A 27,763-nucleotide genomic window follows, 5' to 3' on the forward strand; every position below is an offset into this window, starting at 1 on the left:
GGTACCATATTATAGTGGAATAAACTCAGTCCCATCCCAGCACCACAAGTTGTGTGCCTGACATAAGTGATCCTTCTTGAATGTCCATTTTTGCATTTATAAGATGGGAATAACATCCTTACATGACTGTGAGAACACAAATTAAATGTATATTATGTTAAGCTATAAGTATGAACTTGATCTTTTCTAGCCTCTAAGATTAGTACAGCCATTATCCTCATTACAAGTGGGGAAACAGAGAATTCAGCTGACTTGCCCAAGATACACATCTGCTGTCATCACCTGGATTTGAACCTAGGCAGTGTAGCTCTGGCACCTACTCCTTGACTCAACATGTTCTACTGCTTCCCAATAATGAGATGAAAGTTCTTGAGCAGGTCACCACCCTGAGAGCGAGTGAATGCTCTTTACAATTTCTGTCCTAGATACTTCTTGACTTTAGTCCTGGACCTGACAGCCACCCTGCAACTCAGATGGACGGGTACCCTTGAACTAAACAGCATACAAAACCCATGATAAACTACTGAAAATTAAAGCCATCACACCACAAAACTTTGCACAAACTACAATTCTACAATCTTTTAAAAATTATTTTTAAAGAAAAACTAAACAGAAAAGCAAAACAAAGCACTGCCACCATCCTGCCTCTGATGAGAGGCAGAAAGCACACAGGTGAATGTAATTCCAGCAATGGTTGGGGCTGGGTGTGTGGGGAGGAAGCCTCTGGCCTCTCTGGCCTCTGACCTTTTGTTTTTACTGATATAACTTACCACTGCAGAAATTCTTGCCCAGGAAGAGAAAAACTGCTTATAAATAACTTTATTGCTTATTCCAGGTTCTTCCTAAAAGTCCCGTCGCTTCTTTAACAGAATTCATAGAATGACAATATATATTCTGAGGGCCTGAGCTCAAGATCTTCCCCTTGCTATGTCCACTAATCTTAAACTGCAATATTAAGATTTTTTTAGTTATTCTTAACCTAGTCTCTTCCCTCTCTTTCAGCAGTAAGGACCCACCTTCAGACAGATATCATAACCTCAATAAAAATCCTGACTCTGACCTTTCTACTCTGAGGCAGTAGTAAGATTCTTTCATCATAGTGTATTTTCTTCCTTACTGCAGTAAGGTAAAACAGACTTGTAGCCTTGTCTTAGCAACAGGCTGTTCTGGGGATATTTGGGGAAGACTGTATCCAACACAGCCTACACATCATTGACTAAAAGCAGCAGCAGGCTACTGAATAAAAGAGATCTGGGTTTCAGGTCACAGAGACTGCAGAAGGGAAGCCAACTGGGACACCATGGGGGGCTTGTTCATGCAACCACTTGAAAACATCCTGGAAAACTCTGCAAGCAAGAGGCGAGAAAGAGGGAAATGAAGATATCGGAATAATGTAGATTGGAAGAGGGGGCTACGGAGCTGTTTATTTAAAAACATAATTTTCCTCTCTGCCTATGTCACAGTATTCTCTGCAGCAATCTGCAGTTGGAGAATTTTAGAGAATGCAATTAAATTCAAATGCTTTGATGAGTAATATCTCTTCTCTTCATATTTGTCTAGAACTTTTTTTATTGAATAGCGACAGTGATGAAAGTGTTTTCCATAATAATAACAATGACAAGAGCCTGATGATGAACTACAATTAGCTCAGTGATTCATCAGTTAGCAGTGAAAATTTCAATGCATCCTGACATTTAGAGCATTTGGTTGTGATTAACAGTCTTTGAAATGTCACCGAATTTTATTTAATTGGCTAAGAAAAATTTTTAAAAGGTAATCACTGCAAAGATCACATTCATCGCCAAAAAAGATAATTGCAGTTGTCACATGACAAGGTAGATGTTAAATACTGTAGCAAACTGGCTCTGTGTTCTTAGGAAACCTAATGAATACAGCAGAGATCAATAGCTGGAAGGGTCTTAGAAGTTTATTTGAATGTTCCTTTTAAAGTGGTTCTTACAACAACTGCAAGGCTTTAAATCATCTGAGCAAATGCTGAAACTGAAATGCAGGTAATTGCAAAACAGAATTAACTCCATTTAGTATAGTAACCCCTGAACCATTCTTTGCTCCAGCCACACCCCAATTTCAATTCTGTGTGTCTGTGTGTGTGAGTGAGAGAGAGACAGAGACAGAGAGAGACAGAGAGAGACAGAGACAGAGAGAAAGAGAAAATTTTGTGTTACAGAAGTGGCTTTTTATTTCACATTGGCTTGCAAAGGCAGGCATAATACACAGGAAGAGAATTATATCACTTAAAGGTCATATTGATGAAGTGGAAAATAGCTAGAGTTTCATTTTCATGGGAGATTAACCATCCTTGAGTTTTTCAAAGTACTAGACTATGTGAAAGCCCAATGGCAAGAGATGGGCTAGAAATGTTTCTCTCTATGGGATAAATGTGCACTCAAAAGAATATGGTGCTAACTGTCAATCAATCTCAAGCAGGGACATTTTGTAACATTTATTGTTCTTTCCCTTTAATGCTTTCCCAGATTTACATTCAGCCATCAGATTTTCCGATTGGCCAACCCCGAAGGGTTTTTATCATGAAGGCAAAGCAGGGAGGTGTGTGGAAGGTTTCTGTGGCTCAGAGATATCTCTCTCACCTGGATTCAAGGGGATTTCTCTGGATCTTCGAGGTGTTGGGAGTATAAACATATGGTCATAGAGTATGCAAAGATAGTATGTCTGAAGGTGTATTCAGTGAGCTCCAACTTTTACAAGACCTTAATGCTGAGCTTACATGATACAGGGTCACAGAGTCCACGAGCTTGAGTACTGGCAGGAACATATTCTGAGAAGCCTGTTCACTGTGCTGCTTGCCAAGAACTCTTATAGGCAGCGGAGGTTGTGAGGCTCCAAAAGGAGGCCAGCATCTCCTCACCTTGACACATCATCCATGGTGGAGTACCTTGGCTGACCAGCATCAACTGGGGCGCAGTGGGAAACACTGCCTTTCAGAGAACACAACTGAGAAGTGGGAGGGGTAGAGAAGGTAGCGGGGAAGGGCAAAGGGAGCAGAAGGTGAACAGAAACAGATATTCCTGAGGACTTGGGCAGGGACTTGCACCAAAATGTCAAAAGGCAGAGCTGCTTCTAGATTCCAAGCAGCCTGGCAAGACGAGGCTGTCCAGGGTCTCCATGGTCCTGGAGGGGCCTCTCCTACCCCACTGCTGAGAGCGAGCCAGGCACCGTTGTCATGCTGAGTTCTCATCCAGCCAGGGTATGAGATATGCAGCCTCCTGTGGCCCCCTAAGAGGCTTAATGCTCTTAAACTTAACTTGGCACAAGGAGCATGCATTTTCATTTTGTTGTGAGCCTTGCAGATGATGTGGCCAGTCTATTCCTATCTCAGCCCAGCCTCCCTGACTATGAGACCATGAGTATAGCCACACAGCTAGCACTTCCTAACTCTCGTGTCTTCACCATCTTAGCCAGAGAGATGGAACAACAAAAGTGCACTGCAGCAGCCTCCAACCACTAGACTTTTGAAATAAAAAGTGAGCAAATGTTCACATTGTGATGAATTCTCTCAATATTACCACCTAGAAAGAACATGCTGAGAAGCAGGGTTTGGCACCTCTACCTGAGAAGGTGCCCACTGAGGTTCCCATGAGAATTTAAAGAGGGAGGTTAGCCCTTTGCTTGGGACAGTTAGATTTCTAAATTAATAATAAGTTGTTAACAAGAATGTGTTATCCCAAATGCTAAGTCTTACATGAATGTGAACGATGTAACAGGTCACCTTGGAGCAAGGGGAGAGGAAATGACGTCAGGTCTATGCCACCTTTTCTCCTTACTCTTCTATCCTTTGCAATCATGACATAATCACCACATGGGCTCAGGCTGAGACCTAAAGGGCCCTCTATGAACTATAGATATGACTGGTAAAAGAGAGTCCAGAAATTGGGGTCTACCCTGAGCTTGAGAGGCCAGTGTGACTGAATAGAAAAGGCACAAGTTTGGAATCAGGTATAAGTGACCAGCACATAAGACCTGCATGAAGTGGGGTGTATGCTTACCATCTAAGCCCCCCTGCTCACCTGCAAACTCACAACAGCTGCCCCCCAACCTGGAGACTCAGGGAAGTTGGGCCCCTCAGAGCTTCTAGCTGGTTACCCCAGCTCCATTCACTGCCTCTCTCCAATAAACTGCAGTCCCTGGACTCCCCAACAGCTTTGTCGAGGTCCATTCAAAGGAGAAAAAGGACAAAAGGGAGCAGTCAAGGCACTTGTAGCTCCTTCTCCTTTGTCTCCCTTCTGGGGCATGGCCATTTCATTTTCTTGGCAATGGCTGTGCTCCTCCATGGCACTGGCTTCCATGATTCCAGCTCTTGTGGGGAAGTCCCCTCCACAGCTCTATTCCCATCTGATGACCACAGTGAGGAGGCCCTGAAGGCCTCTCTTCCTTCTGTCGGCCTCCTGCCCGAGAGAGGAGCTATATCCCCTGGTGCAAATAACCATCTGTGGATTGTTCCATTCTCCATTTGGAGTCTCAGCTTTTCCATCCCCTTGTGACTAATTAAACTCCTGCTGTGGGAAGTGCCTAGAGTGGTTTCTATTGTTCTGCTTCTTAACATATTAACTGCTACCTCCCTGGTCCAAGTCATCATGATCTCAACTTTATCCCTGCCCCCCAAATCATTTAATGGCCTCCCTGCTATTGTCCTTGTGCTCCAACAGTTGCTTCTAACACGGCAGTTCACTAACTGCTGCCCAACTCAAGTTGAGTCATGCTGTTCTCTGCTGAGACGCTTCAATGGCTTTTTATCCAACACAAAGTAAAGTCAAAGTCCTCACTGAGTCTTTACAGCTGTAGGTGATCTGGCTCCTATGGCCTTCTCCGTGTCACAGGGGCTTCTGGCTGTATATGCTAAACCTCCCTGCTTGGGGGGCTTCGTACTTGCTGTTCTCTTGCTGGAAGCTCCTTTCTGAGGATATCCACACGGCTGCTCCCTCTCCTCCGTCAGGCCTCTACTCCAACATCACCTCATCAGAGCTCCTTTCCCTGACCACTCTATAAAGCACTCCTCATCCCACCTGGATGATGGCACTCTGATTCTCCATGAGAATATTCTCACTTCATCTGTCTCTCTCCACCAGAACTGGAATCCGAAACTTCTGTAAGTTAGTAACTACAGTAACTGTTTTATGCTTTACAGCCTATATGATCTCTATTACAGCTAATCAACTCTGCCACTGTAGTGCATAAGCAACCACAGACAAAATGTAATCAAGGTGGGAATGACCGTACCCTGATAACACACTTAGAAATACCAGGAGGCAGGCTGGCTCTGGCTCATATCCGTGGTTTGATGATGTCTGCACTAGAACATAAGGTCCAATAAAGCAGATATTTTGTCTATTCTGCTCACTGTTGTATTCCCAGTGCCTGATATTAAAAAGCAGTTAAATAAATGATACAGAACCTGACTTAAAGAGAGTCACTATTTTTTCTACACCTCCCCACTCACCCAGAATAAGGAGAACACACAGGGGCAAGTTAGACGTATTGTTCTAGTTGGCAAAACTGGACACAAGGGTCAGCTGCACACTCACGATTTCCCAAGATGTTTCACAGGATCTTAACAGGTACTACTTGAGAGGGAAATCTTTGTTCAAAAAGTGTGAGATACCATCTCACACTTGTAAGAATGGCCCATATTAAAAACACTAGACATGGGCCTCCCTGGTGGCGCAGCGGTTGAGCGCTGGGTTGCGAAGCTTCCTGCAGCCTCTGCAGCACCGGTTCGATCCCCGGCTTCTCCCCGGCCACCAGAGGAGGATCCCACATGGCACGCAGACCTCTCCTGCTGCCCGCTGCTCCCCTCAGCAGTGTACTTCGGTCCTTCTGCCTGCTCTGCTCCCTGCTCTGGCTCTGGTGAATTCTCTCACCCTCCCGTGCTTCTGACTGTACCCAGTGCTTGTATGTATGCATGTATCAATCAATCAATCAATCAATAAATCTTTAAAAAAAAAAAAAAAACTAGACACAAGTGCTGGCAAGGGTGTGGGGAAGAAGGAACCCTCCTACAGGTAGGAATGTAGACTGCTCCAGCCCCATTGGAAAGCAGTGTGGAGGCTCCTCAAAAGACTGAAAATGGATCTGTCATATGACACAGCAATTCCACTCCTAGGTATTTACCCAAAGGGCCTGGAAATATTAATTCAAAAGGGCACCTGCACCCCTATGTTTACAGCAACACTATTTACAATAGCTAAGCTTTGGAAACAACCCAAATGCCCAAAAATAGATGACTGGCTCAAGAAGATGTGGTATATACACAATGGAATACTACTCAGCAATCAAAAAAAATGAATGCATGCCATATGTGACAACATGGGTGAAGCTGGATGGGATTAAGCCAAAAGGAGAAAGATAAATACAGGACTGTGTCACGTATACATGGAATCTAGAGGAACCAGAAAAAAGGTCAAATACAAATACAAACTATAAAATCATTCCTTGAAAACTGACCACAGATCTGAGGCATCAAAGAGGGAGAGGGGGGGAGAGCACAGTGTACCACAGTGGAGGACTAGGGGTGCTTTGGTGGTGGGAGAGCTAGGATGATCACATCCGAGGGGAGAAATCCTACCCTGTCAAAATGTTAACAAAGATGAAAGACAACGGTACTTCCTTAATAAAAATTAAAATTTATAAAGTATGAGAAACACCAGGCGGGGTTGCTTGCTGCAGTATTTATTGTAGCCTTATACATGCAAAAATCAAAATCAATAGGCAACTATCAACCAGAGACACACTACAGCAGGGGAGAAGGGAGTCGGATTAAAACGGGGGGGGGGAATTTTACAGGGACAAAAACCAAGATGAAAAATGCATACACTGTACAAAAATGAAAAATGATATAAAAATACATAAAATAAAAAAACATTAAAAAAAAAAAAACCCATGCTGCAGGTCGCAGCTCTCCAGAGCCTGGATAAAAGGGGAGGATGAGGACAGCACTAATTCAACATGCCCACAGCAAAGCGTCCTTCCACTGGACTTTGCACCTACAGAGTCGGTGAAGCACACAACGGGCATGAGACTACTCTAAGAGGAAACGGAAAGTGTCTCAGGTGGAAAGAATCTGCCTTAGAAGGTGACATCAATCACCCCCTGGCCAGACTTTCCATCAATCCTACCTAGCAGAGGGCTGTCTGACCTTGCTGGCAGGCTGGTCTGGTTCTCCAGAAGACTTGAGGGAACCAGGCTCACCTCCTCTCCCACACCTGTGGGTGTAGCCAGCTAGCAAGGACGATGGTCCACAACTAAAACCAGCAATCCCATCAACTCTGCCGGAGACAGAAAGGCAAATCAAAGGGGAGCTTACATCGCTGAGAATGTTGAAGGCCTCGTTCAGAGCAATATCCAGCATTCCAATTCCTTTGGCAAAAAGTTTGTCCAGATGCTCCCTGAAGTGCTGAAACAACAAAGCAGAAAATCCATAAGCATCTGTCCTGTTACGTGAAACGCCAGCCTTGAGTGAACAGGGATAAGCGAAGGCAAGGCCAGTGACTCTCAGGCCCAACTGGCCACCATTTGTTTTTCTCCTTCCAAATTCAAAACAAGAACTCATTCAATGTAAAATTTACCTTGTTTATGCTTGTTTTAGGCTTTGATTACACTGTAGGGAAAAAAAATTCTGGAACTGGGGTGACATGTACTTAATTAGGCTAAAATTCCTGTTCTGCTTTCCAGTTTCGTGTTCTGTGACTCTCCTTTGCACACCCCCTACACCCCTCTTTCAGGACTCTGCATGATCCTCTCCTCTGAACCCCTCCCCATCCCCTTGGCTTCTCTGCCATGTGTTCTCCTGCCCACTTTAGGCCCTGTATAGACATCACCCCCTTCTTACCCAGAAAACCTTCCCAGACCACCCTTCTCTGAGACTAGCCCACACTGCCACGCTAAGCTCAGATCCGACCTGTACTAGCGCTCCTGGTGTGCAATTGCCTCATTCAAATCTGGCCCCACTCAAGACTGACACTCCCAAGACAGGGGTGTCTGGTTGCCTCCTCTGTCTCCACAGCAATATTTATTTGACACACGAAAGGTGCTCAGTAGCTGTCTAGGGAGAGTGAGGTTTGACTGGAGAACCAGTCAAACCACCCAGCCAGGAAAAGCTTTGTGTTTCTCTTTTCTTCCTGCTCAATGTCCAAGGCCCAGCAAGATGCAAAGCTATGGCAAGCCCTCCATTGAACACTTGGTCAACAAATCCAGGCAGTTAACTGCATCCAAGGAAGAGAGAAGCTCCTGGACTGAGGGCGGGCAGGAGGGAATCAGAACAGATCAGTCTGCATTCACCAAGAACTGTCACCCTTGGGAACCTAACTTGTGAGTGAGTGGAGAGCACCAAGGGCTTGTTCTCCACCAGTATCACCTTATGGGAATCCCCACACATCCCTCAGGAGAAGGAAAATGACAACATGCTCTCTGCGGCTTGCACAGAGCCTGGGCTTTAACTGGTCCCAGGTTCAGGAGGCTGTGGCCAGACCTGCCTCGACAAGTTCATTCTATTCTTCTGATGTCATTTCTGTCAACTGTATTCAATTGTGCTTTGGTCACACAAGTTTACACTGTGTTGTTATTTTTTTTTTTAACAACACAGCAACCCCATTTAATTTTCTTTTTAATCCATGTGTAGAAAGACGCTTCAGGCAACAGTTGCTTTTATTGTTGGACACTTACAGTAAAATGTAACAACATGTCATAGAATTCTCTTCGATTCACTTTTATAACGAGGTCAGTTGTGATTTTGTTTCTCCCTGGTACAAATCTGGTCCACATATTAGCTGGAAAAAATATTTCCTCAGGTTAAGGGTTTCCAAATGATGCTGCACACGAAGGCCTCTCTCTTCGCATCTTTCTCTTTCTTCTCTCCCTCATATCTAACTCCCTTTGCTCCTATCCTATAACCTGAACCAAGTCAGTTTCACCATAGTCTTCCAGGCTGTATTTTAATTGTCATCTCCATTCTCCTCCTGGGTCTTGCCTTCTACACTACCACCTCTGGTAATGTGGCTTCCCCCAAGCACTGTTCTGTCTACTGTGACAGTCATAAGCCACATGCAACTATTTACATTAAATTGAACTAAAATCACCCTAAATTAAAATTTCAGGTTCTCATCACACCAGTCACATTTCAAGTGCTCGAAAGTCCCACATGCCTGGTGCCTACTGCATCAGACAGTGAAGATGAAACAACATCCTCATCACTGCAGAAGTTCCTATTGGACGGTGCTGATGAGACATGGGACTGCCCTGGTCCTCCCTCCTCACCAATGGGGAGTCAGAGGAAACCCTGAGGCCTGATCTCAGTGGCTCTGTATGATTTTTTGCCAAACCAGCATGCATTCTTTTTCTGATTTTCTTTCTCCCTCAGCATCCCATACTTTATATGATATGGGTGAGGCTAGTATCTCTCTTCTGCCCTCCAAGATCAAAGGGTGGGCCCACTTTTCTTCTAATACTAATTGTGAATTCCATCTCCATCAACCAGTCAGGCATGGTCACATGACCCAACCCCTGGGCTTCAACTGAAATGTAGGGAGGAAGCCTGCCTCTCTCCACTGTGATTGCAGGGAGGAAACTTGGGCTTCCAGCAACTACCTTGCCACTGCAGAAGAAAAGTTCACATGAATAAAGGCAATGGTCAAGCAGAACAGAGTCCACATGGAGGGGGCAGGAGAAAACCAGCATGGCTTGAGCCACGAGATGCAGGCATGGCTAGGATTCTGGGTAAGTAAACCAATCAATTTGCTTCTTTGCTAGACCTGTGTTAGTTGGATTGGGGCCACTTTATTGAAAAGACCTGTTGATCAAGACTATCACAGTGACCCTGGCTGCTGAGACATTACTCTCCCCACTAAAGCTCCCCCAGCACTGCAGTGATCTTTCTCCTCTCATTGATGCCCCCACCACCCTTTCTTAATCACCATCACCACGTTATGTGGTTTTCACACATGGTTCAAGTGCCTGTACCAGAGAGACATTCAAGACACTCATGGATATAATGGCTATTGCTTTGACTTCCCCTGGCATGGAGCAATTTGTGATTTACTAAAGATGAATCCTAACCACATGCGCTCCACAGGAAGTGTCTGGGAGGGATGCAGGGACCAGGCTGACTGTCCTGTATCCACCTCATCACTATAGAATTCTGTTTTCTAATTCCAGTTGCATCTGCTGGAAAATTTAAAATCACATTATAATCACTGTAGGTAAGCAATTGGTATATAGGCCTCATGGGCTCTGGAGGAAATAAAGCAAAACACTGAACCAGGATTTGGATTTGGGAGACTGAGTCCCAGTCCTGGTTAAACCATTTACCAGCTATGAGTCCCTGAGACAATTAGCTCTGACTGTCAGGCATCAGTTTTGACCCCTGCAGAGAAGGTGGAGGAGGGAGAGATCTATGCCTCACACAGGCAGGAGCTGGGGTCTGAGATCCCCGGTCCCCCTCTGCCACTCACTCTCTCAGGCAGAGTCACACACTTCTTTCATCTGTGCCTTCAATTCCCTCATTGCAAAGGATATTGGGCAGACTTTTTACAATATTATAGGGGGTGGGGGAAAGTCCTCTGAAAGCATCATAATGCTCTCAGACTGTTTTAATTTCATATTTACTAAAAAAATACTTGGAAAAATTCCTACAAAACTTTATACCTCAAATACCTCCATGCCGACTTCCTGGCTTGCAACTTTACAATCAAATACACCTTGAAATGACTTATTTCACCCTTCAAGGGCCAGCTTTTATTAAATGGAGAGAGACACGTGGTTGATTTTACTGACACCAAGACCTGAGCATGTTCCAGCACGAGCTCCAGAGAGCAGAAGGTTCATGATTGCCCAAGCCAGGAAGACACTCCTCAACAGCTGTGTGCCAGAAGGTGGCCAGAATCCATTATTTTTCTAAATTAAAATAAACAATTTATTGGAAATGGTGACAGTTCCATTTTATTATTAAGCTTCAATAAAGGAGGAGGAAGGTGGCTTTTTATCTTTGCCTCAGGCACTCACACAGCATATGCTGCTGCCCAGGAAAAGGCCTCGCTCCAAAGCAATTAGTGCAGCTTAATGCCTGGGGAGACGCGCATGGAAAGCGCCACGGCTGCCTGTGCCTGGACGCCAGCGGGCACAGTGAGGCCACTTATCTCTGTGAAACAGTGACAACATCCAGGCCAGTAGAGGGTCCTGGTGAAATAACTCTCTCCCTCCACTAGCATTTGATTTAGTTAAATCAATACTGATAACTCTCTCTGTGATAATAGCATCATGTTAGTTCCTGTCTATGTAATCATAATAAAAGTTTGAATCTTCTCAATTAGGAGCAGGGGGTTAACATGAAGAGTGGTCACTGGGAAACAAAATGAGCCCCCGGCAAGAGAAGGTCACCGGATGGCAGCAGACCTGAGTTTTGTGTTCATCAGGTGTGACGAGGCGCGTGGTAGCAGCTCAGCCATGGGGAGCCCTCACCTGAGTCCTCTGGGGATGCCAACACCAGCTGAGTACCAGATGCATGCCAGGCACTGAGCACCCTGCATCTGCTACCTCACCTGGCCTTCCTGATACCCTGAGAAGAAAAGTGCTTATGTGCCTGTTCTTTGTACATGCGAATAGAGACTCTGAATGGAAGAATACCTGCTCCATGTGGCAGAGTGGGATTGGGGAAGGTGGTTTCAAGTAGGGAACCCCCTATCCTAATCCCCATGAGTGTCCCTCTTGGAAACACAAGGCACAGCTCTCAATACCGCTGAAGAACAGCATGTAGGGGGGCACACAGACTGTAGGGCCATGTGCAAAATCCCATTCAAGAGCCTCCCCGGTGGCGCAGCGGTTGAGCGCTGGGCTGCAAAGCTGCCTGCAGCCTCTGCAGTGCTGGTTCAATCCCTGGCCATCAGCGAGGGTCCCACATGGTGCGCAGACCTCTCCCGCCATGCTCGCTGCTCCCCTCAGCAAGGTACTTCAGTCCTTCTGCCTGTTCTGCTCCCCACTCTGGCTCTGGTGAATTCTATCATCCTCCAGCGCTTCTGACTGTACCCAGTGCTTGTATAAATAGATAAATAAATCTTAAAAAAAAAAAACTCCCATTCAAGGCTGGATTCATGGGCATGCAGTCTTCATACTTGCATAGGACCCCATGCTCCGATGGGCACGGGCTGGGCTGCATGCTTTGCTGCCACTGTCTTAACATACTTCCCTTTGATTTGTGATTTGTCAGTGATGTCTATCAGAACAAGATCATTGGCACGTGTGAAGGAAGTATGGGAAGTTTATGTGCCTTCTGGTCCTGGCTGCCCTGTCCATACCTGCACTGCAATGCCCCAGGAGCAGAGGATTCTGGTGGACAGCAGACAGCTACTCAACAGGTATTCCTCAAAGGTGCTTGAATTTATTAGGTTGCTTTGCACTGTGGCTGTCAGGAGGCAAACTAAAACTAAGATGCTAATGGTTAGAGTACCCTGTGGAGACTCTCCAATGTCAGCTCTATTAGTAGCAGACAGAAGACCCTCCTCAGTTAGGGCATCCTGATAGATGAGCCATGTCCCCATGGCCCTGTCCATCTCATTCTGGTGTCAAATAAGTCTTTACAAATCTCAGTGGTCCCATTGTCACTGAGCTCCATGTCCAGGCTGCATGACTGAGCTCCAAGCCCAATCTGCATGAGCCAGTTGTCTGAGACCCAGAGATGTCCACACCTGTCTTCTCACCAGGTCACAAGATGATTTATTGTAAATAAAGGCTCTTCATTGTGATAGAATACCTCCTGGCAATGCTGTACCCCCAACCCTAAACATGGGATCCCAGGATCCTGTTGAATCTGGGAAATCCTCTGACTGAATTTTACAGCATTTTGAGGGCACCTCAGGGACTTAGGGCAGTGTCCAGCTGCTATATTTTACAGGAAAAACTTGTGACATAATTGTTTTGCAAGCATGCATGGGGTAGATTCTCTATTGATTCAGGTAGATGGGTAAAGGAGAGTCCTGGAGCCCTCATTAGCTTTTTAAGGCTTTACTGCTCTTCCTACATCAATTGTTGTGGGGCAAGCCCACAGACTGGCAAGGCAGGGAGGCCAGGGTCACAGGGCACTAGTTGGCGAATCTGCTTGCTTTTCTCTTTGGGCTCTCTCTGCTGTCGGCTTATGGTTCTGCCTCTCTGTAGTCTCTCATTCTCTCAGCCATTCTGTTGTATGTGTCTCCTATGTCTGAGTGACACTGCCCTTATAGCCTCAGCCTCCAGGCTCACATGTGCCCACTTACACATGCCTACACCATACTCCAGGTGTCATAATCAGGCATGCATGCCCCGTCCCCTCACTACCGAGCACCTTCTACATTCAAGGCCACAGGTGATAGCCACAGAGGCCAATAGTGTAAAAGCCTGACCAATTCACTTACCCTATACATTGCAACCTCAAAGACTAGGATCCCGTATGTCACACCATCATTTGATTCCATTTGGGAAAGTAGATAGTGACACGATGTTTCTCAAACATGATAATACAAAGGTCCAAGAGGCAGGCTCAGCTATTTGCAATTGGAAAAGTACAGACACCGACACAATCAGGTCTGAACCAGCCCTGCTTCTTAACATGGTCTATAACAAATGGAAGTGTCTGGAGGTAGCAGCTGTTTAATGCTAGTGCCAAATTAGAGACAAGATAGATCTCCTGGATGTGAACAATGAATGCTATTTCATACAGGTAGTTAGATTAGCTACAACCTCACTTCAATTGGCAAAAGCACTAATTACCCCATGTAAGATGATGGTGATGAGCACCAAATGGGTGATTCTCTATACCCAGAGAAACATCTGCAATGAAACAGGCACCTCCACCAAAGCCATGGATGGTGAGGTAAGGCTGAGTGGGGAGCACTCAGTGCCGTACTGTTTTCACTCACTATCCTCATTAGGCACCTGAGGGAGCCAGCTCTGGGAACCTTCCAGAGATTGAGGAAAGTCACAACCCTAATTCTATATACTTGAACAAAAGCACCTGCTTTGTGCCTCAGCTTGGAGCAATGCATGTGTGTAGATGGCAGGCTCCCCTCGTATCTGACAGTTCTGAAGGTCCACGTTCATCCTTTAAAAACTTTGAAAACCTTGATCTGACTCAAGGCTGCTCCTTGGAGGAAGAATACTTTCATCAGCTGCAGTGTGCAAGAACAGACAGAAGTCACAGTTTGAGTTAATTCCAAACATGGTGCCAAGCTCTGTGGAGCTTTGCAACTCCAAAGATGTGGGTGTTTATAGCTGGCACCCAGGGGGAATGCAATGCAGATGTAGCCCATGGGTGCCATGGGCTTGTCTTCATCAAACCACCCTGCAGTGACTTTTTCAGGATTCAATGTTCTTTGCACCCCAAAAGCAAAGCTACAGCCCAGCATGAAAGGTGATGGGTGCTGAGGACAAACATTTGGGGTCTCTGTTGGGGGGTGATACTCCTTGATTCTCCCTGTCCTACACTGACCTTCTCAGTAATGAAAACATTCATTTCTGGGACAGCTTGGCAAACTCATTGGACTCCATAAGGCAACTACATTAAAACATTTTCTGAGCAATCACTTTGAAAATTTATGTAGTTTTATAACACTCATTCAATTAAAAAGTATTTGTTTCAATGATCTTTGTATTTTGGCAAACTCATTGCATATGGGTTGTAAACTTAAGTGTCGGAATTTCTTCCATTCTCATTCAAGTCTATGAATAAACAAATACCCTGGATAGCATTGTACATTGTTTTAGGAATATATCACCATGCATTTGTCTCTTACTGATGAAAACTTAGGGTTTTAGTTTTTCAAACATGATGGTAAATATCTTTGAATGCACACTGTAATACCCTCATGCATATGTGCAGTAAATAACAGTATAATAACTTCATAGAAGGGAAATTATTGGGTCCATAACTCTCTATAACATGCTGGGCTACTGTGAGAATGTATAGGAGAACACAGAGTCCGCCTACAGTAAGCAACCGATAATGATTAATTCTTATAATTAGAGTAGAAATGGCATTGCATTTTGAGCCTATAAAAGCATACAATTCAAAATTCTTTTTTTAAAAGATGTATTTATATATATAAGAGCTGGGGTAGAGGTCAGAGGTTTGAGGGGTGAAAGGATTCACCAGAGACAGAGTGGGGAACAGAACAGGCAGAGTGAAATACACTGCTGAGGGGAGAAGCGGGTGAGACAGGAGAGGTCTTCTGTGCCACGTAGCAACCTGGCCAGCTGGGGATCAAACTCATGCTGCAGAGGCTGCGATTGCTTCATAGTGCTGTGCTTAACACCTTGCACCACCAGGGAGGCCCTCAATTCAAAATTCTTAAAATGAAAACTGACACCCCCCAACACACACACACACACACACACACACACACTTCTGTATAGAAATGAAAAGAAAAGCCATTGGCTCCTATCATCCTATCAGTAAGAAGAGTCTAGGGGTGCAGCTGCCTCAATGTAGGAAAGGCCAGGGCCACAGCAGTGCCCTCAGGACTGGGTTTCTCTGTGTCTGTCTCCATGGTTTCACTTCACCCCAACAGGCTCTTGTTTCACTTTACCCCAACAGCTGTCTACATCACTGGTCTCACACATTCCTGCTTACTCTGTCCAATGGCCAGAGCTAAGGTTGTCAAATATAGGACACCAAATCAACTTTGAATTTCAGATAAATGACAAACAAAATGTTAAAAATGTAGTCATCACTTAGCTGAAACTCAGAGTTAATTGGATGCCCTGTTTGTTTGTTTGTTTGTTTGTTTGTTTGTTTGTGTCTAAACCTGGCAACTTTACATCAGCCCAATTTCAACAATATTTCTATCAAAAAGGGCCCCAGAACACCGGTTAGCCCAGCTCAGGTTATATGTCTGGTCTTGAGCCAATCTGGCCAGAGAAGGGGGTCCTTGGCTCACCCAGGTTTGGGTCATGTGTCCACTCCTGAACTTGAGGTTGTAGCAGGAGTACTGGGCAAAGTCCCACCTAAACTTCACTCAGTGGATGTGGTAAAGACAGAAGGCTTTCAATAAGAGGAGGAGGGAGGAGTGTGCTAAGATCCAAGAACCATGGCACCGTCACTGTACTAGCAGCTTATGGGAGAGGCAGCCCTTGTGGGAGAGAGCTGGCTCAGTCCATGCTCAGGAAAACTGCTGGCATGGCCAGGGTACATGCACACACACATGCATGCACGCTCGCACGCACACACACACACACACTTCCACAACGAACAAGAGCTTTACTCTGCAGCATGCAGAAGGGAGAACACATGTACTGAGATGATAAGAAGCAAGTGGTACGTTTTCCCAGGGAAAGTCACACTATGCCTCTACAAAGTTAAAGAAGAGGGTTTCTAGAAAATAGTGCTAATGATGGTGAGTGGGAGGCGTAGCAGAAAGAGAGCACCTGAGACAGAAGAGAAGACAACGCTGCTGACAACTAATATTTACTGGGTGCTTTGTGCACATGATCCTTGGCTTGGGCATCTTGAGTTTGTCTCCTTCAAGTCTCACCAGCATCTCCTGAGATCTGATGTTCTCATTACCCTCATTTTAGAAATGAAAAAAAAAAAAAAAAAGATTCAGCAGGGTCACTGCACTTGACAAGCTATCACAGCTAATAAATGACAGAACAGGGACTTATTTCCATCCTCTCTCTCTAAAACATGCATTTTAGAGTTTTATTCCCCCAAAAGGTTTTAATACAGAAGATTTCAAGTATCAACTCAAGGTGAATCCTGTTTTATCAGTGCCCTGATAGTCACTCTGGTATGGGGGCCTCCCCATTGAGCGGGGGCCGGGCCCTGTGACAGAGAAGGCAGCAGATGTGATGGGATATGCTTGCAAGATAAGGGTGCAAATGGCATGGTGCCTTCCTGATCACTGCTGGATAATTCTCTATGGGAAGCCAATTACTTTGTTGGGAGCAGTCCAAAGCAAGTGCCCACATTGTGAGATGCTGAAACTTCCAACCAACATCTATCAAAGAACTGAGGTCTCTTGCCAACAGTCACATGAGTGAGCTCAGTAGCTCTTCTATCCTCACTAAGCTCCTGGATGAAGGCAGCTCCCAACACATCCCAAGTATAGCCTTATGAGAGACCCTGAGCCAGGACCATCAGCTATGACACCCTCTGATTCCTGACCCTCAGAAACTGTGAGATAACAAACGTGTATTGTTTTAAGCTGTTAAATGTTGGGGCAATTTATTCCATATCAATAGATAATTAATACATATACCGTCATACGGGTTATTTTGAAACACATGCCAGATATCATTCATCTGTGCATATGTCTAATATGTGCCTGAAAGAAAAAGACCTTCAAAAATAAAAACACATTTCACATTGTGTCCATCACAGTCACACAGTTTGAGTCAGGATCCATATAAAGTCCACATGTTGTGACTTTGTGATTGGTTGAGGGTCTCTAATGTCTCTCACTTGGGCATTCCTCTTCCTTTATTGTTGAAGAAACCAAGTTGTTTGTCAAGGGGACTGTCCCAGAATCCAAATTCTACTAATTGCATTCCTGGGGTGCCATTTACACATGTTCCTCTGTGCCCTATATTTTAGTAAATTGGTGGTTAGATTTAAGGGTTTGATCAGATTCAGGTTTGACTATGTATGTATGTGTGTAGATGTGTAGGCGTGGATGTGTATATGTGTGCATTCACTTTATTCATGGTGTTACTTCACTCAGACAAACGTCTGGCAGTCTCCTTGTGATGTCGGCAGTCACTGATGCTTAATGCTTAGGTCCATTAATTCATTAGGACCAATGTCTTAATTCTATTATCTCTCTTCATTTATTAGATAAAAAAAATCTAGAAATTTCTAGAAAGAAGAAATTGTACTATTGTCCTCTCTTGTACTATTTAGGAGTACAAGGAGAGGACATTTGTGTAGGAAGGTTGGGTAAATACTTATTGCTCTTTGTTTACTTGTTTTCAAAACAAATATTGATCCAAAGGTGACCTTTGGGGTTTCTTCCATCTTTTTTAAGTATTATATAAACTTACATTTGTTTATTTGATTGATCTCTTTAGCATCAGCATGGATTATAAGATGCATTATATATTTCAATTTTTGCTAATTTTTTTGGGGGGGAGATTCAATTTATCCCACTTTTGGCCAGTGGGAGCCTAGTCTCTTCAGGTTGCAGCCAGTCCTTATACGGTGGTTGACAGGTTCCTGCTGTCAGAGTGGACAAGATGCTCAGGCTCATCTTATTCATTTCCTGCCCCAACCTAGAATTGGCTATTTCTCCAGGGAACCAAGTAGCCTCCCCTCTCCCCTCCGTCCTCATCACCATTCTTAACAATCCACACTTGGCAGCCTCTGCATTCCCCTTAGGTACACACCTAGGGAATGAGACAGAAGCAGGAACTCGAGGGAACAGAAGGGCTGACAGAAGGGGCAGCAAAGGAAAATAGTTGGAGCCGCTCCTGAGGGACAAGAAATGTGGAGCAAATCTCATTCCAATGACATGATGGGCAAAATGACAAGGAAATAAGGTGGGGAAAACTTTGCTAGATACAAGTCAGGAATTTATAAGAATAGGAAACATGATAAGGGAAAGAAAGGTTAGCATTAGGAGACAATTACGACGAGAAAAGCAGGAGGTTTGAGCTTCGACTAAGGCAGTCTCTGAGCCTGGTTGGGACCAATGAAAAGTCAAATTCCATCATCTCAGGACAGAAGGAGCCTCAAGGGCATCCATTTGACCCAACCCCATCTGGGCCGGGTGAAGTGAAGCCTGACAGTATCACATCTTCCTTAGCACGCTCATCTTCCCTTTCCCCAAGTACACATTTATCCAAGTATCTGTAGCCTGCGGTTGGCTTGCTGTCATCCATTGAGTCACCAAATATTAGGAATCCCTCAAATGTCACATTTGCACTTGATCAGTCAAGTAAGAGCAGATCTGGTCTCTGCCAGCAGCATTAACATGGCGACGAAGGGGGACAGATCACCACCAGCAAGCACATAGACTCATGCACAAGCAACGCATGCCAGCAAGGAAAGTAAAATATTCCAAGGGCACTGAGGGAGGCCCAGAAATTAAGTAGGCAAAACAACAGGGCTGGCGCATAAGAGTTGTAGGTGGAGACATGATAGGTGCCAAGTTCCTGCATCAGGAGAAAACATTGCACACAGAAATGAATGATCTGGCCACTAGGACCAGAAGAGAGAGGAGGGAAAAGGCACATGGGGATATCACAGGCCTGGAGTGTGGGGAAGGAACTAGACACATTATTGTGTTCAATAATGTATCAGCTACCATGGTTATTTAAAGATTTAGACAGGTGGGGCTAAGGTTTGGATGACAGGTTGTAGGGTTCATCATATGGGACTTGAAGCACCCCACAAGGACTCCTGGGTCAGCAGCAGGTGGGCTATGAGAGTAAAAAGAAATATGGACCTCACAAAACAGGTGACGCAGACTCATGGCCATCCACATGATGTAAAATATAATAGCTGCTGTGCGCAGAACATGGATGCATGGATTTCCAATCACAGGACAGGAGAGCAACAGAAAGCTGTGTAGACAATATGCATTCTCCCAGGAAAACTAAGATTTAATCACTGTCAAAGTGAATAGGACAGCAGAAGAAATTTCTCCAACAATTGATTTTATGACATGTGAATAAAGGAATCGTTTTTTTGCAACTCACTGTCACTGTCAGAGTAAAAATAAACTCTTATTAAATATGCAAGTTGTTCTTCTGAAGGAAATACCTCTTTACAAATGTGCAGCCCACCTGACAGGTAAAATGCAAATTACATACAAGAGGTCTGTGGTTCAAAGTCACAAGTCAACTAAATACCACGTGGGTGCGGTTCTGCTATTTTGAACCACAGACAGGGGTAGTCTCGAGCTGCTTCTTACCTGCGCCCACCTGTGTGAGCCACACACTTCACTCCTCCCAAGGCCTGGACATGGAGACACTCTATGTTCACAGAGGTTCACCAAGAACCCTCACCTTGCTGCCCAAACCCAGAGGACACTAGGGCTCCTACTCAGCACACACCCGCCAGTCTGAAGAAGGCAGGGACTGCTGTCAGGTCCTGTCTGCTGCTGTGGTCCCCTTATTCCAGCTGCCTCTAATGCCAAGATGCTGTGTGGTAAGGCAGCCACCAGGCACCCTCAAAATAATTAGCTGGCCTGATCCCTTCCTAGCACTGGCTGTCCTCCCCTGTGCCCTGGAGGTTATGTTTCTCTGCCTGGTAGGCAGGAGGTTTCATGCGCTTAATTAACACATCTCAACTCACCTCTAATTGAAATAAAAGGGACTTTTGAGAGAAAATCATTATTTCCATCATGCAGAGAAAAATAGCAAAATATGCTAATCATCTGACATCTGGAGAATGCTCTTCACAAAATCTAATAAAGGCATAAGCAGGAAGAGGTTCATTATTATGAGTTCAAACCCTCCCCGGACCATCCCTGACTTCACCTTCACAAAGTCTATTTGACTTTTCCTCTGTTGCTACAGGCATTTGGGTTGCTTCGGATTCCAGATGGGCTATGAGTATGAGCCCCATAAAGAAGATTATTAATCACTGATTGACGTGATGGCAATGCAGGGAGAGCCCATGGGAGTATTTCCTGAGTAAATCTGAAGGAGAACCTGGGTCAGAGGTGTCCTGACCAGGACAGATCAAAGAAAAGAGATTAAAAAAATAAATACTTCTCCAACAGGGGGCGCTCTATGGAAATCACTGAGTTCCACTTCACTCCTAGAGAAAAGCAGAGGAAGTGGGAAGAGACCAAGTCCCCAGAGCCCACTGGGAGGTGAATGGAGCCAAACCTCACCCTTGATGGTAGCCCTGAGACCTGTTACAGCACTGACAGTAAGGTAATAAGCCTAATTTCTTAAACAGATAAACACAAACATTGCATTTGCATTATGTAGGCTGAATTCATTTATTTATAAAAGAAAATGCCATACAACTCAAATGTGGAATTCTGCAGCAGGCACTGAATTTCTTCTCCCTCAACATTCAGCCGAAGTCTGAATGTTATGTTCAGGGTGTGTTAGCACCATGTATCAGATACTACTTTGTCCAAGTTGACAAAGAGCCTTCTGTGCATTCCATCCCCTTTATGGTAGCAAGTTAGGGCAAATGGGGAGTCATCAGGTACCCTGATGCCTTGTAATGCCATGCTTCCTGTTTTATGGACGCTTCTCTTCTGACCACAAGAATAAACATGTGAAATTAACAAAACGGCCCCTTCCAGTCAGCACTTTAGAAGAAAAATGACTTGACTGCTGAATGATTTCTAGTGTAAGTGTCATCGAGAACATTCTGGAGACAAAGACAAAGGGTGATGTGACTAAGGGGAGGGCTGTCTTATGGGGTCAGTCATCAGTAGGTCTGAGTCCTTGGAAGAGGCACCTATGACATGCAGAGAGTCATTTGAAAACTGCATAGCAAAGATCTTGCAAATAACATCCCAAAACAGAGCTACAGTCTGAGAAATGGTCAGCAGTAAGAAATGTCACAGGACTCAAAACCCCAGTTCCACCTCATCCATCCCACATGCGGCACTCCTCACAGAGTACAGTGTTAGCACATATTTCCCTGCAGCGTGTTTGCATTCACCCTTTGCCAATGTCCAGACATGACAGAGGGAAAACTCAAAGATGACTGCTCCTCTCCTATATGACCTAACTTCTAGTACCTTAGAATGTGGCCTTATTTGGAAAGAGAGCCATTGTAGGTGTAATTGTAGAGCCTCGTTGTAGATGAGGCCATTAGAATGGAACCCTAATCCAGTAACATCTGGGGTCTTCCTAAGAGACACAGATGGACACAGAGAGAAGACAGAAGCTGAGAGGTGTAGCTGCAGAGCAAGGTTGGCCAGTCACCCCCAGGAGCCCAAAGAGGCGAGGAAGGGGTCTTCCCTGTAGGCTTCAAGGAAGCATACCCTGCAGACACCGGATTTTAGACATTTATGCTGCAGAACTGTGAGACAAGTTCTGTAGTTGTAAGCTACCCATTTGTGACACTTTGTTAGGGCAACCCTAGCAAACAACACTATAGCATTTCCCAGCTGTCACCTACAAAACCACCTGGATTAAATGGTGTGTGCCCAGCAAACATTTGGAAATGGCAAAACAAATTACAGTCACCCTGACTTATGTGTGGGAGATATCTTCCAAGACCCCCAGTGGGTGTATGAACCCCTATATACTGTTTTTTTCCCTACACATATATACCTAATTAATTTTAAATTAGGGATAGTAAGAGATTAACATTAATAATCAAAAAGAATAATTGTAACAATAGGCTGTAACAATAGTTATGTGAATGTGGCCTCCCTCTTTTTCAAAATATCTTATTATACATAATATTTTTGGACCAAGGCTGACCGCTGGTAACTGAAACTGCAAAAAGCAAAATCTCACATAAGGGGTCGGGGGTGTCATTGTATCTAACTCTTGTGGAGACTCACAACATTGTGAGCATTTTTAAAGGCTCTGGGCTATCCCACAACAAAGAAGCTTATTGAAATTTGTTTAATCTGTCATGTCTAAGCTTTATCATAAAGCCTCCTCCTCCCAGCTCCCCATCAGCACATCTATTAACATCTTGTCATAGAGCTACTATTTTCTCAGAAATATTTTTGAGAAATGCTGGCTTGGCTAATGAAAAAAAGAAAAGCATGGTACAGACTTGCTCTTTGTAAGAAGCATGACTGCTGCTAGCTCTCCAGGGCCGCCTGTCACTCAACCTGCAATGAGACTTTTTGGACACTCAGATCCTATCTGAGTTGTCATCTGTGTTTGTGAGGGCCATGTGATATGTGATTTATAATAAGAAATATATATGTATATATTTGGTCTTCATACATTCTCATTTCTGGCACAGAACTGTTAAAATCCTAAGAATTTCTTAAGTAACAGGAGGCATAAAGTAAAGGGAGTATCTTTATTCCTAACAAGTCCCTTCAATCACACCTGAGTTTATTTTAGTGACATGACTTTTGGGAAACCCCTTAGGACAGGGGCACGTTGCCAGGGGAACTAGTCGCGACTAGAGGGTTGGAACTTGCCCCATCCCCGACTTCCTGGAGGGGAGCAGCACAGGAGACTGAGTTCAATCCCCAGTGGGCAATGATTCACTCGATTATGCCTGTGTGATGAGTTCTCCAAAAATACACACAAAAGAGGGTTGGAAGAACTTCTGGCTTTGTGACCACATGGGGACTCAGGGAGAATGGGGCTCCTGGGGGTGGGGGGCATGGGAGTTTTGTGCCTTTTCCCACACAGCCTGCCCTAGGCATCTCTCCCATGTGGCTGCTCCTGAGTAATATCCTTTATTTTTTTTTATTGTTAAAGATTTATTTGTTTGTTTGTTTGTTTGTTTATACAAGCACTGGGTACAGTCAGAAGCACAGGAGGGTGAGAGAATTCACCAGAGACAGAGCAGGGAGCAGAGCAGGCAGAAGGACCAAAGCACACTGCTGAGGGGAGCAGCGGGTGGCAGGAGAGGTCTGTGCTCCATGTGGGACCCTCCTCCAGTGTCCGGGAGCAGCCGGGGATCGAACTGGTGTTGAAGAGGCTGCAGGCAGCTTCACAACCCAGCGCTCAACCGCCGCGCCACCAGGGAGACCCATTATCCTTTATAATCTATCAATGCCTCCTACTCCCTGGCAGCCACTGATGATTCTCTATGATGACAATTTTATCCTGAGCATGCCATATAAGTGGAATCATACAGTATGCCAACTTTTCAGACTTCATTCACCAAAACAATGACCTTAATACCTATCCAAGTTGTTACATCTCAAGAGGTCTTTCCATTTTATTCCTCTCTCTAAATGCACCACCATTTGTTTATTCATTTACCTGTTGATAGTTTTTTGGGTTGTTCCAGCTCTCGCTGATCACAACAAAAATGGTTATAAATATCTACGTACCGGTTTTTGTATGGACATAGGCTTCCTTTGTCTAGGACACATACCCAGTCATTGAGTACACAAATGTTTAAACTTACAAAAATTGGCAGACTGCTTTCTAGAGCAGCTGCATCATCCTACATGCTCACCAGTGACCAGATATCCAGTTGCTCTGCATCCTCACCAGCACTGGGTATTATTAATATTTCCTTATTAGCCTCTCTTAAAGGAGTACGGTAGTATTATGGGGATTCCAACTCACTTGGGGAATGTCTTTGGGAGATACCTACCACTGTGTTGCAGGAAATTCAAATAAATACAGCCTCCTACATGGCGCCATTCCACACTGAGAATGGCTGTTCTTCACCCTGATGAATTTAGGGCACTCAGTGGACACCAGGGACAAACAGATCTATGGGGCGATGAATATACCACTGGAGTACAGAACGGGCTTCTTGCCTTTGCATAGATCTGCCCAGGAATCTCTCCAACATTGTTTAATTTCACTGGCCATAATAAATACCACTTAGTGAAAACTTAAAGCTGAGTTTTTGTTCACTTAATGCTCCTCTGGCTGTCAGTACTACATATGGGAAAGATTTTTAAGTTCACTTCCAGGGCAAACTAAAAATACTCTTTCCAAAAACTCATTGGAGGGAGCAAAGAAGGTCCGAATAGTATTGGAGCAACATGCAGGCAAGTGCCCATGGCGAGGACTGTGAGCAAGTACGTGGGTTTTTAAAGGACGCTGAAACCGTGCAGCGTGTCATTTTGTACTTCTGTAATCAAAGCTGACGCAAGGAGAGATGGGAGAGGGGGTGAAAATAAAGGTTCAGACCTCATCTTCTTCAGTTCCAGGAGCCAGGGGCCAGTCCCCTGTTGGTGCTGCCTGGGGCTGTGTCTGCAGGCCCACAGCGGCACAAGTGCAGGCTGAAAGGGAACCAGAGAAAGCCTCTGTGACTCCCTCTGCAAGTGCTTGAGCATCCAGGAGCTGAATGAGGCTTCCTCTCTGGACTATTCCAACTCCTTCTGCCTGAGAAATGCTACTCTCTTGCATTTCTCCCCAAAGTGTAAGACAAGATGCTCACAGGAAGAATGCCCTAGCTGTCACATGACCGATGAATGGGAAACAGATAAAACAAGGGAGGAAAAGAGCACATCACATGAGCAAGTGAGAATAGCAACTGATTGTAGCTAAATTGGTGAACCCTCTTCTGGTTTTGGCTATTGTTCTGCCTTAAAAATCAAGACAAAGAGGACTAGTTAACCTAGGCTGAATAAACTGACCAGACTCAGATCTTATTTCAGAATTAAAGCACACTTTTACTTGGTAGCAAAGGACTCTCTGTTTTAACCTAAAGGCATCAAGGAAGACAAAGACAACAAAGTAAACGAACAGAATCCATAAATTGCTATCAAATGCCTTCTATCATTTGTTGTTCAGACATGATACATGGTGACCAATTAGTTCTATCTGTGTTGAATGCCAATTCATTTCTCTGACTCTAATAGGCACTAGAATTTGCGATATTGTTCAATTGAAATGCTGGCACAAACTTTTTTGGGATCTTTGAACATATTTATTGAGCATCTATTGTAGATGCTGGGATAATCAGACAAGGTCCTAGCTCATGAAGTTTATGATCTATTTGGTGAGGGCAGGAGAGGGACACAAGTATTAATATATTTAAAAACATAGCATGAGAAGAATTCTGTAGGGTGGATCTGGTGAGAAAAAGTGAATTAGAGATCATGGGATCCCTCAAGATGGGAGGCCAGGAATGTCTCCCAAAATACAAGAGGAATATTCCAGACAGATCAGAGCAAGTTCTAGGGCTGAAAAGACCATATTGCATTTGAACAGCAGCTTACACAACTCCGGTGGAGCCACACACACTGGCACAGGAGGCACTCAGAATACCCAATGAAGCAAGATGGCGAGGACCTTAAAACTTCTTACAACTGTCACAAGATTGTCAACCAGTGCTATAGGTTGAATTGTGTGCCTCAAAAAACATGTTGAAATCCTAACATCCCCCTCCAGAATGGGGTCTTATTTCTTAGAGTTGTTGCAGATGTATTTAAGCTAACAAGAGTCTGTACTGGAATATGGTGGCCCCCAATCCTTATGCTAAAGACTGAAAACTATGGATCCTCAAATTTCGTACATTGAAGCCTAATCCAAATTGGTGGTATTGGGAGATGGAGTGTGGGAGGGACTAGGCTATGAGGTGAAGCCTCAGAAGGGAAGTCTGAGAACGCCTCATCCTTTCCTCCACAAGGCAGCATCTCTGAGCCAGGAAGCAGGTTCCCACCAGACACCAGATCTGCAGTACATGTTCTCAGACTTCACAGCTTCCAGAGCCATGAGAAATAAAGGTTTATGTTTTAAGCATCCTTTTCTCTGGTGTTTTTGTTACAGCAGCCCAACCAAATTAAGACACCCTATAAGGAGACAGTAAGTGTCACAGGGAGAATACCAGGTAAAGACAGGAGTTACAAGCCAAGGAAGACCAAGATCACCAACAAACCACTGGAAGTTAGAAGAAAGACAGTTTTCCCTACAGGTTTCAGGAGAACATGTCCCTGCTGTTACTTTTATTTTCAGACTTCCAGTCTCTGTAACTGTGACAGAATATGTTCCTGCTGTTTTAAGACACTGAGTTGTGGTAATTTGTTAGGCAGCCCTAGCAAACTAATATAGCAGAATGGTTCAAGCTGAATGATTTTCAAGGTCTCAGAGAAATTCAAGTCAGTGACCTCTGCCAACAAACCCGCCGGCTTGGATTTCTCTGAGACCTTGAAAACTGTACAACTTGAGACACGTGGTCATACTCTGTATTTTCTAGCTGTAGAAAATTGTGGATTCTAGCTCATGACAGGTCCAAGTCACACGCTGCTCAGGAGCCAGTCTCATGCACACACTAAGGTTTATCAGCAGGGAGTCAGACCCTAGCCCTCTTCCTTTAGAAAAGCTATGCAAAAACAGCAACTCTTTTAAAGTGAAAATCTGACATACACACTCTAACTTATTAAAAATGATCATTTACCAACAGACCAGGATTTTTGGTTGCAAGCAACATAAACTAACTCTGTCTACTTCAGCACCAGAGAGCTAGTGGCACTGATGGGAAGTCTTGGTGGCAGTCTCAGTCCAATGCCATGGCTGGAATGTACACCCCCCCCCCCACCGAGTCCCTCCCTATGACTGCTCAGAGTCTGGGCACAAAGTCCCATCGACCTCTTTTGTAAGGGATGTCAGGGGATGTTGATTTATCAGCAATGACCCTGCCAAGGTTTCCCACCAAGGTGCCATTAAAGGGGAGGATGGATGTAGGACACACCAGCACCCACAAATAATGCAACCTGTTCAGGACTGAGGCCCTGGGAAAGACAGTGTGTAGAGGCTAAGGACTCTATCATCTACACACTGATGATGTTGTTTCCTACAAGTAAAAGCTCAGCTAAATAAAATACATGCAAAGTATTTTCTTCTTTTAAACAACCACCACAACTGCACTGTAAATCTGCAATGTCACATTTCTTCTATTCTTCTGTACAATTATTATGAACCTGTCTTTTCTGTGACTCTCTTTTTCAAAAATGAATCTTTGAATCAGTTTTTCCAACATGGCACCTTTCTGAACACTGTTTACTTTGGATGTAAGGTTCCCTCCCTGTACATCTTAAGCAGGTGGGGGGGGCAACTTGAGGGAGGAGCAGAGGAAGCAAAATTTAGGTTCCTAATCATCATAAACCTATAAAATTGAACCTATAAAACTGATATGTCAAGATCAGGTAGTCTTGGCATCTACCTGGTGGTCCTCACTTCTTCCTGTGTA

At 44.6% G+C, this 27,763-nt stretch overlaps 1 protein-coding gene across 1 annotated transcript in view; it reads right to left on the minus strand.

Annotated features, from left to right (window-relative positions):
- The window catches only part of CACNA2D3 (calcium voltage-gated channel auxiliary subunit alpha2delta 3), a gene marked incomplete at both ends in the record, with an annotated part of 806,408 nt that overhangs the window by 392,271 nt on the left and 386,374 nt on the right, over positions 1–27,763 (minus strand). The window contains one exon of the mRNA XM_084248330.1: positions 7,340–7,429. Within this exon, the coding sequence (XP_084104456.1) occupies positions 7,340–7,429 (90 nt within the window). The remainder of the gene's footprint in view (positions 1–7,339; positions 7,430–27,763) is intronic.

The sequence above is a fragment of the Talpa europaea genome (assembly GCF_964194135.1).
Source record: "Talpa europaea genome assembly, chromosome: 11".
In the NCBI taxonomy this organism is placed as follows: Eukaryota; Metazoa; Chordata; class Mammalia; order Eulipotyphla; family Talpidae; genus Talpa; species Talpa europaea.